General features: G+C 50.6%; 1 protein-coding gene across 1 annotated transcript; it reads left to right on the forward strand.

Annotated features, from left to right (window-relative positions):
- The first annotated feature begins 348 nt into the window (after positions 1-348).
- FAM210B (family with sequence similarity 210 member B) lies at positions 349-9,638 on the forward strand. The gene is made up of 3 exons (XM_021677813.2): positions 349-599; positions 6,905-7,080; positions 7,286-9,638. Exons 1-3 carry the CDS (start codon positions 414-416, stop codon positions 7,500-7,502), a joined length of 579 nt encoding a protein of 192 aa, XP_021533488.2. The 5' UTR covers positions 349-413; the 3' UTR covers positions 7,503-9,638.
- Positions 9,639-10,923: the final 1,285 nt, after the last annotated feature.

A 10,923-nucleotide genomic window follows, 5' to 3' on the forward strand; every position in this document is an offset into this window, starting at 1 on the left:
CGTCGGAGGAGTCTAACCCCCTCGCTCTTGAATCTGGGCTGCCCTCCGATTCTGCTGCAACCAACAGAATACAGCCGAAGCCACACCACCTAAACTCCGACAAGGAAAAGGCACGAACCACCCGCCCGGTAAACTCCGCCAGGCGCTCAGGGCCCGGGCCCGCCCACTCTGCGCGGGGCTCAAGCTCCAGAGGGGCGGGGGCGGGGCCTTGGAGGGACCCCGCGGCTCGGCCCCGCCCACCCCGCGTGCGGCTCGGCTCCGAGGGGCGGGGTCTGGAGGGCGGGGCCTGGAGGGATGGCGCGGGTCCGGTCCCGCCCACGCCGCTCTGGGCTCCGGCTTCGGCGGGCCCCGCCCACCGGCACTCGCTTCCCCCTCCGGTCAGCTGCGCCCGTGGTAGCGCTTCGCCGCGCGCCATGGCCGGGCTGCTGGCGCTGCTGGGTCCCGCGGGCAGAGTGGGCGCCCGGGTCCGGCCTCGCGCCTCCTGGCTCCTGGGCGCCGCCGCTCCCTACGCGCCGCGCCCCCTGTTGCTGCAGCTGCTCTGGCCCGGGCCCGACGCCCCGCTGCTGCGCGCGGTCCGCGGGGACAGCCGCGACCGCCAGGTAAGCCTCCCCACCCCCACCCCGGCCCCCGGGCGCCCGGATCCCGGTCCACCTCCGCCGAAGGAGAGCTTTACTCGCCCAGCTGTACGAGACCGACCCCCCGCCCCGGGGTCCCCGAGGCCCCAATCCCTACAAGCCAAGGGAGCGATCCTCCCAGTTGACAGCCGGAGAAACTGAGGCTCAGGGAGGTCTGGTGATCTGCCCAAGGTCACACAGCCTCTGACAGAGCCCCCGCGGCCGGCACAGCGGCGGCAGCCCAGAGAATTGTCGCTGGGGCCTGGACTTGCTAGCAGCGTGCTCACATGGCTGTCAGAGTTGTTTCCCCTTCAAGTGGCGCTAGAGCCTCCTCCGCACTGGGCCCAGGAGAACGGCCCCGGGGGTGCTGCTCTCTTGAACACCCTCGCATCGCTTGCTGCTACTCCCTATTTATCTAAGCAAAAGAGCAGGCCTCCCTCCCAGGCTGCAGGCGAGACTCGCGCAAGAAGCAGTGTCGTTCTGTCCTGTTTCATTTCGGTTGCCCTCTATCTATGGTAAGTGAAAACTGGTTTCCCTTCAGAAAAGTAATAGGGACTTTCTTTAAAAAAAAAAAAAAAAATTTTTTTTTTTTAGTTTTTTTTTCTCTTTTTAAGTTCGTCTCCTGAAAGAAAAACAGTAGTAAATAGCGCAGTCTGGAGACACAGGACTGACGAGTTGGGACACGCAGAACCTGGCTTCCTGCAGCCCTTTTGCCTAGGGATGGGATCCCTCCGCTCACCAGCCCTGTGACCTCACCCCAAGTAGGCTGAAGGCTCTGAGCCTGTTTGCTGACCTTTCAAAGGGCTAAAGATAGCAGCTTCCCAACTAGAGTTTGGGGGACAGTCCCATGAGCTGAAGCAGGCCTGAGCACAGTGCCATGGAGCTTCCTGAATGAATGTTCCGTGGGGATTTGACTCACACCCTTACCATGCCTCCTGCCTTCTTCTCCCCCCATCCAACAGGCAGCAGATCTTGTCCCTAAATCCTGAGCCCTCCACACATACCTGGTTGCCTCCTAGTGACTCTTCCTGGATCAGCCCACCTGTCCCTTCCTCCAGGAAGCCTTCCCTGACCACCAGTGATGCCTTGGGTGCCTCCACTGGCCTCCCTCAGTCCCATGGGTGTGCTTCCTCTCTGCACTCATCATCTGGAATGGTCTCCTGACTTGTTTGTCTGTCCCATCAGCCACATCAGTTTTGCCCCCAGCCCAGGCCTTGGCACTGGCAGGCGTGTGTGTGTGTGTGTGTGTGTGTGTGTGTGTGTGTGTGTGTGTGAGAGAGAGAGAGAGAGAGAGAGAGAGGAGAGCATACGCGAATATGCATATGTATGTGCATGATATGTGTATACAGTAGTAACAAGTGCGGTCTCAAGACTCCGCGTATTCCTGTCTCTATTCAATAGTTCTGTGGCCTTGATCAAATCTCCCCACTTCTCTGTTTCTCAGTTTCCTCGTCTGTAAAATGGGATGTTAATAATTCACATTTCTTGGAGCACGGGTGTGAAACCTGACATCGGGTACATTCTGAATTAATGTTAGCTGTTGATGTTACTGTCACAGTAAATGTATAAATCACAGGGCTCCCATGAGCTGTGCTTGTTTCTCCTGCTGTCTGGTAGATGGGCAGGATCCGAGTGGGATCAGAACCTAACAGGATGTTAGGACAAAAGATACTCATCATTCTAAGTGTCATCTCCCTGAGAAAATACATCTCTCGTGGGGCCTGGGAGCAGGTGCAGGGGTCTCCCCTGTCAGCTGCTCCTGGCTACCCACAGGCACCTTGTTTTGGGCCATTGGGAGGAGGGAGTGCAGCTAGGGTCTCCAGACGTGCCAGGATTTTAAGTAAGTACCTGAGAGACCTTCCCGCGTCTGCCTTTAGCGCGGTCTCCACTCTAACTGGGAGGAAGGAGGTAAAGCCACAGGAGAATCCTGCCTTTTTCACTTAACCTGATTCACGTCTTGTCACCTGGCAGAGCCTGCCTACACTTACACTGTGGGAGAGGAATCTTAGGCAAATGATTTGCTCTCTTTGAGCCCCAGTGTCTTTTGTCAGTTCTTGCTCATGTGCTGTGTCTTCAGGGAGCCCCTCCTTAGTGACCTTAAACTGGCAGCATCCCTCCCCACAGTCCTCCCCGTCTGCCTCCCTTCCTTGATGTTTCTCCATAGCACTCGTCCTATCTAGCAGCCCTGATACTTTCCTTTTCTGTTTATTGTCCCTCCCCTCCCCACTAAACCATAGGCTCCCTGAGGGTAGAGTTTTGTCTGTTTCATTCAGACACTTAGAGCAGCACCCCCCATAGAGCTGTTATCCATGAGTAAGTGAGGAGCACAGCATAGTTGTTTAGAGCAAAAGCCTTGGAACCCGCAGGTTTAGATCCCACCTCGGACAGGTAATTCCTGTGTGACCCTCTGAAAGTTACTCAACCTCTCTGGGCATCCAGGATCCTCCTCTGTTCAGTAAGGATGACAATAGTGCCTATCTCACAAGGTTGTTGTGAGGATTATCTGAATTAATATTTTCAAAGTACTCAGAAGAGTGCTTGGTACAAAATAATCACAATGTAGTGTTGTGTTTAGTATTATTACTTATTGAATGAATGAAAACAGATGTCACTCTAGACAATGTGAGCAACATCTTTGCCTTATTCTTCAAACCCTCCTGCCCCTTCTAATATAGCCTTTTATACTTTAATAAGTATTTGGCTTGGGGGTGGGGGGAGGTAATCTCTCTCTCTCTCTCTCTCTCTCTCTCTCACCACCCCCCCCCCCCACACACACAGGCATGGATATAAAAGCGCTTGGCTCAGTACAGACACTAGGGGATGTATAATGTTACATGCACCCAGAGCATTGCCTAACATATCACAGGTACTTAGGGTGATATTTTACAGAGATGAAGGTCTGAAAAGTTTCCATTCCTTGCAAGCCACCCCTCAAAAATTCCTTTATTTTAGTTTCTTCGTTCTCCTCCAGGGTTAGGAAGAAAACCGAATGGCTCACAGTGCTTAAAGATACCTCCTTTTACCACAATAAAAGGAAGAAAATTGTCCCAAGATTCTAACTCTAGAAAGTTAACAATGAACCCTGCTGCTAGCTAACAGGAAATTGTCCATTGTGTCTGAATATTTTATCCCTCCCATTGTTTTGCAGGAGATGCAGATTATTCTGTAGCTGGAAGTCTGGCTGCCTCTTTATTTTTCTTTTTTGGCCAAAAGGCCTTTTGCCAAAATAGAGGTTGTAAAGAAAAGAGCCCTCAACAGAGACAGCTCCACTCGGCTGTGGTGAATGGACAGATGGGACGTAATTCAGTTTGGTCGGGCCAAGTGTCAAGGGTGGGAAATGGAAGGGGCTTTCTCCCTCCTCAGCCTCAGAACGTTGTTTGGCACTTGGGCTGTAGATTGTAGATCATTGTGCTATCAGCGCTTGACGTCTGGAGAGCAGGGCTTCCTCGGCAGCCGAGAGGCGGGTGGGGCCTTGTTTATCAGAAAGAAGCGAACCTGAGCTCTGAGCAGCCGTTCTGGCCGGTGGGAGGCAGAGCCAGGCAAAAGCTTTGAGGAAAACGGGAAGTTAGACGTGCTAGCCAACCTAAAGGACACTGGCTGGTTTTCCTTCTCCCCGCCAAAGCCTTGAAGTCCGGGAGAAGTGTTCCAGAACTTTAGGAGTGTTCAGCTCTTACAGGACACGAAGTCGAGTCTGACTGCAGAAGCCATGTGGCCTCGAGGTGGCCAGTGCAGTGACCCGTCCAGACACTGCCAGCCTGCTCACCACTCGCCCCCGAACCTCAGTCTCCCGCCTGTCAAAGTGGGAGCCACAGAGGTGCCCACATCATGGGGTTACCATGAGGGTTTTTATGAAATGACGCCTTTAAAGCGCTAAGCCCAGCACCTGGCTCAATAGAGGGGGGGGGGCCTAGCCTGAGGACACAGGTGGTTTCCCTAAAACCTTTCAGAAGAGGTTCAGCGCTCCTGCCTATCAGAATGCACTCTCTGAGGGGCGCCTGGTTGGCTCCGTCGGTGGAGTACGTGACTCTTGATCTTGGTGTTGTGAATTCGAGCCCCACGCTGGGTGAAGAGATTAAAGATAAAAAATCTTGAATCAAAAAAAAAGGTTGGGGGGGCTGCACCTGGGTGGCTCAGTGGGTTAAGCGTCTGACTCTTGGCTTTGGCTCAGGTCATGATCTCAGGGTCCAGCTGCACACTCAGTGGGGAGTCTGCTTGAGATTCTCCCTCTCTCTTCCTCTGCCCCTCCCCCTCCACGTGTGCATGCTCGCTCTAAAAAAAAAAAAATGCACTCTCTGAGATCCATGACTCAGTACTGGATCTCAACAGCCCCTCCCCTTCTATTAAGTCTCTGTTTTCATAACTCTGAAAGTGGCCGTAACATTTGATTCCCAGGAATGTGAGCAGCGTTTAATGAAATTGAGATGAATTCCAGGAACGAAGCTTATGGGTAGGAGTCCCCCGTCGGATGCACAGCAGGTGCATCTGAGGGCCAGGGAGGGCCCCCCTGGAGAACATGCTGAGGGTGGGAAAGCCTGGCAAGGTGAGGCAGGATTGGTAAGCAGGGGTTTACCTGGCAACCCCGGGCAATTGATAACTAATCCCAGTGCCCAGGCCTCACCCCAGAGCACAAAATCTGACTCTGGGCACCTGGACATAGGTACAAATGGACCAGCAGCACTTGAGCCACCTGGGAGCTCATGAGAAAAGCCACCTGCCCCCCCTACCCCGCCCCATATGCTTGGTCAAAGCTCAAGCCCACAGGGCAGGGGCTTCTGAAGCAGGGCAGGGCTGGGAGGTCCCCTGCAGCCCCGGGGAGCCTTGCTAGGTTTGGAGGTGCTGCTCCGGACCCCTGTGTTGTTTCATTTTCGTTTGGGGAGTCCTGTGCCTCCCTCCTGGGGACTCTGGGCTGTCATACTCCTCCCTCTTGCCTTTGAAGTGCAGCTCGGGTGCAGCCCGCTCTAAAAATATGAAGGAAAAACCAATCGTGTTGCGAGGCAGAAACTGGAGCTCACTGACCCAGATACTTCCTCCCAGGAAGAGCTCTGAGACAGGTCATTAAGATTTAAGAAATCTTTTCATAAAAAAGGCACTCTCCATATTGAGAAGGAGGCTTTTTTAAAAGAAATCCAGCATTCTTGGGTTTTTTGTTTCTCCCAAATATTCCAGGCCCTGTAGGTGCTCAATAAATGTTAAGAGAAGCCAAGTCCGGTGGTTTGTTTCTGTGCAAATCCCAGCCGGTGTGTTTGTGGCCTCGGAATCGGCCCTCCCTGTATCTGCTCAGATATCCGGGGTAATCCCTGATTCTGGTAGTAAATAGACCGTAGCTTCTGCTCCATTTTATTTTGCACCCACTGTCCTTGTTTTGTAGAGTCTAGGATGGTTGTCGCGTGCTCAGGCTGTGGACCCAGATAACCTGGATTCTAGTTTTGGTGACTTTGGGCCAATTCTTCGGTCTTTGAGGCCTGTGTTGTTCCTCAGGAGAGTGGGAAGAAAACAGTATCTACCTAGAAGGTGATCGCAAGGATGAAAGCCGACAGCAGAAGGAGAGAAGCATCTGAGCACTGCCTGGCTGGCAGACAGTGCTCGATAAAGCACCATCGGTGTCCCCAAGTGTGTGAGCCCCAAGGTTTTAGTTACTGTTGATGCTCTAACAGCTCACCAGAAATCCAGTGGCTTAAAACAACACACATTTATTACCTTACAGGTCTGGAGGCCAAATGTCCAAAATGGGTCTCAATGGGCTTAAGTCAAGGCATGGGCAGGGCTGGTTCCTTCTGGAAGTTCTGAGCGAGAATCCATTTCCCGGCTTTTCCAGCATCTAGAGGCCACACGCAGTCCTTGGCCTGCGGCCCCTTCCTCAGATCTCTGACTCTGCTTCTGTGCTCACATCGTCCCTGAACCCCCCTGCCTCCCTCTCTTCACTGATAAGGACCCTTGTGATTACATTGGTCCCACTCAGAAAATCCATGATGCTCTGCCCATCTCAAGATACTTAATCACATCTGCTAAATCCTTTTGCCAGGTAAGGTAAGAGAGTCACAGATTCTGGGGATTAGGACCCGGATATCCTGGGGGCCGTCATTCTGCCGATCATACCCGATACCCAGCTTTCCAGGGCGATCAGTGTCGAAGTGGGCACTAGCCTCAGCTGGCTGAGGAGGAAGGGGGCAACTGGTCCCTCACTGGGCAGGAGGGAGAGTAGAACACTGCACAACACGAAAGCTGCTGACGGCCACTAAGACCCTTGCTCCTGCCCCAGAACGTCTCCCCTTCTTTTTGTTTGTGCACAGGACCCCAGCAAAATCGCTGCGACACCAGCCCCACCTGCCAGCAGCACAGGGGAGGAAAAGCCAAGCAAGTCGCAGCAGCTGAGAAAGATTTTTCAAGAGTACGGTGCCGTCGGCGTGTTGCTGCACGTTGGCATCTCACTAATCTCCTTGGGCATATTTTACATGGTGGTTTCAAGGTGAGATCTCAGCAGGAACAGATCTTTGTTTTTTTTTACTGTCATGTGTGATTCTTTGTGAATGAGAACATTTTTCCTATGAATGTGTATTCATCTAGCCACTTCTGTCATGTTTTTTAAATACTTTAAATCTTAGAGCCAAATCGATTACCTAATTTGACGCCTTGTGATAAATTTTTTTTTTTTTTTTGGTCTCTTTCCGCAGTGGTGTGGACATGTCTGCAATCCTGCTTAAACTCGGATTTAAAGAGTCACTGGTGCAGTCGAAAATGGCGGCGGGCACAAGTACCTTCGTGGTGGCCTACGCCATCCACAAGCTGTTTGCCCCGGTGCGAATCAGCATCACCCTAGTGTCTGTGCCCTTCATTGTCAGATATTTTCGCAAAGTGGGATTTTTTAAACCTCCAGCTGCAAAGCCTTGATGAACTCTTCAAACCTATTTCTTTTAAATAGAAATTCTGGGTTACTTTTAGGATAGAGCTTTTCTGGGGGGCGGGGAGGGTGGGGACAGGAAGCTAACTGCTATGTTCTCGTAAGTTTGACCTTTGGCAACAAAATTCAGGTTCTTTTAATAATTGTAATTATTTTGCTTTACAAATGTTGTTAATGTTATTCATCGTAGGGCTTGTATGCATAATCTAAAATGTCAGCAAAACATCACAAGTTGAGTTGGCATCTCAAACAAAACTGTTAGCCTACAAAATGCTCCTTCTGGAAGATCACTGGCGAGGTTCTGGTCTGCAGAAGCCCCCGGGGTTAATCTCCGCTCAAATTCTTAAAGGGCGACGATTCATTAAGCTGGCTTTTTAAAATTTCCGTTCCTCCAGGATCTGTCGTCAGGCTGCCTGTGGTTTAATAGACGATAGGATGCAAAACAGCTGAATTTTATGAAGCAGAAGTTCCGACTTAACAATATGTAATCAGGATCTAAATTAGCATCAACGCTTTGACGTTCGTTACACTTGTTTTAGGGAAGAAAAATAACCAAGTATTTCTGGTGTGTTTCATTGATCCGAAAACACCTTCAAATCTGGACGTGATGGTCCCCACCTCAGGTGGCTTTTCTCAAATTTCAGTGAAGTAGGTCAGTGTCATTTGTCTCTGTTTAGGTAAAATAAGGGAATTTTATCCAGTAGTAGTGGGATCACGTGGCTCCTGACGGCCTTATCCACGGGTGAATTTGGATACTGCACACATGGAAAGCTAAGACAATCTTTGCTTAACCTTCTCTCTCTCAAACATTCCAGAACTACCGTCACAATGTTTAAATTGTGTTGCTACTTATATTTTTTAATTGAGTTGAAATTGTTATGTAGAAAAAGATTTTGTATCACTCTCTAAAAAGGAAAATTAGCTGCACTTGCTGTAAATGGGAGGCAACTGTGAAATACTGTGAAATAATACAAAATAATACAAGCCGGGGAGGGAGGGGGTGGGCAGGTGTTATTACCTTCTGTTGAGCCAGTTTTACCTGAGGACCCCCCCCCCGCCATTGCTGTGAGGGACATTATCAGTTAAAAACGGGACAAGCACACAGATTCAAATTGTCATTTTTGTCCCTGAAACGGGAGCAGGCAGACTGGAGGGAATTCCTTTCTGTGGGATTCCTGTAATGCTACCTTCCGGGCTGCATCCACACACAGCACGGTCCACACTGGGACCCCGATTCAACCAGTTCTGCCCTGCCACCTGGGTCAAGGGAGATCCAGATTTGGGAGGGGGTTTAATTACATATGTGACAATCAGAAAACGAAAGGAACTATAAATTGACCATCCTGGTTTTACCACCTGGCTGCTGACCGTTCCCTGGTTAAGCCTTAGTAACCTATGTCCGTTATTTCAGTTAACTTTTACAAGAACATTTGTGGAACAAATTCTCCACTTGCAAGATTGTTAAAGTGGATTCTCCTGCCACACACACACACCCTTTTAAAGCAATTAGCCCATTGCCAAAAGGCTTTACTGATTTCAAGTTGGAACTGCCTTTCTGGGATCTAATTCCAAGGACATCGACACCGCTGAGCAAGATGCCTGATAAGAGTGCTAGGAAGTCCCTCCTGTGGTCTGGTCTCTGTTTACACAGTTGGCTTCGCGCTCCTAACCACCTTCTCGACCAGTCTCCCTACCACTCAGAACCCTAGTAATGCCTATGCAAAAAAAAAAAGCTGACGGTGAGTCCTACAGGTTTAAGGGCTGAAATCTTAAACTTTGGTTCCACGTTTGGAGGAATGGAAGTGGACTGACAGGGCAAGCAATAAAACCAATCACCAAACCAAACAGCCACGGCCTTCTCTTCTAAGCCCCACCTCCACTCCACTCCTTTAGCCAGTGGGGCCCCAACAGAACAGAGAACCTGGAGAAGATGAGATCAAAGGATCAGGGAATATGTGACTTCACCAGCAAGATGTACAGATTGCTTGTATTTACATTGTTTTTATGGAACTAGGGGAATAAAACATCTATTTTAAAAATGTAAGCCATTGTTCACCCCTAATTTTGTATCTGACGAAACGAGCCGCTTAAATTCCCTGAAACAAACATCTTTGTGGTGTATGAGGAACTTAAGCCGTAACTGTCGCTGATTAGGAAGCAGCCCTGTGTGTGACCAGTTTGTTAATGTTGCGCTACTACAATGAGCTATTTTCTTTGCTTGTGTGGGATTCTGGGGAAATGACAGAAGTTTAGCTGGTGTCACTGGTGAAGTTGGTCGCATCATACTATCACTTGGGTGGATGGTGCATGAAATACTACTTTGGGAATGTAAAAGTTGGTTAACTCAAGACTGAAAAGCTCCTTTATCCCAGGGGGCTAACTGGGTGGACACCTGCAGCTTTATTCTGTTGTGTTCTGAAGCTTCTGTCACTGTGTCACCAAAGCTGACATGGAAGTCTCTCCGTGTTGGCCACTTCCTTGTAGTTAGTCATTTCTAGTATCTAGTTCCTTGCGTCAAATGAAGGCCGGCCATGAAAACATAGTTCTTAGTTTTCAGGAACTTCAGCATTTCCGAGGTCAAGTTCACCCTCTTTGGCTGAGATGTTGGCAGCTAGAAACAACTATGTAACTTTATGCATTAGGAGCACACAGTACATGAGATCAGAAAAGGGATACACCTGCTCCTCTCATGGCTCATTTCCAGGCCAACAGGGAACAGGCAGGGAGCAGAATTATGCGTGCAGCCAAGATGTATTTGTGTTCTTATGTGTAAAGTTTACATACATGCCATAACTCCAAAGTAATAAATACTAACAACCTGCCAAGTGTCCCTTGGGAGCCGGACAACAAGGGGAGCAAAGAAGCCTCTACCAGCCGTCCTGAAGGGGCAGCAGGCTCGATCCCCCACGGCTGGAAATGAGGGATTCCGGTTAAGCAAACATTCCTTCAGAGAATTAAGAGCCACGCTTGGAAAACCAGTTTGCAAAGAACTAGTTCACCCCACGTGTAGAGCTCTTTGCATCTAACTGAAAACATGGTCAGAGCCCAGTGGGCAGGTATGGAGGTAGATGACCGATTCCTTCATCCCGCCCTCTGTCCTGACCACCTGCAGCTGTGAACCCCCAAAGGTCCCCGGCCAGGCCGGGTGTACCCACTTCTGTGAACTATTGCTGACTCAGCTGAGCCCCCAGGAGGAGGACGCACAAAGGATCCCAGCTCCACGAGCTGGGCTGCTGTCCTGCCCTGAATGTCCAGAACCTAGGGCAGGAACTCACGCTTCCTGGGCACACGGGACAGGTTGCAGGATGAAGAGAGGGCGCTAGCTGCCCCCCCCCGACTCCTGGTGCCCCCTCCGCCACCCAGTCACAGGCTGTGTGCCGTGTTTCCTGCTGCGCCCTCCCCGGCCCGCGG

The sequence above is a fragment of the Neomonachus schauinslandi genome, chromosome 10 (genome assembly GCF_002201575.2).
Source record: "Neomonachus schauinslandi chromosome 10, ASM220157v2, whole genome shotgun sequence".
Taxonomy (NCBI): domain Eukaryota; kingdom Metazoa; phylum Chordata; class Mammalia; order Carnivora; family Phocidae; genus Neomonachus; species Neomonachus schauinslandi.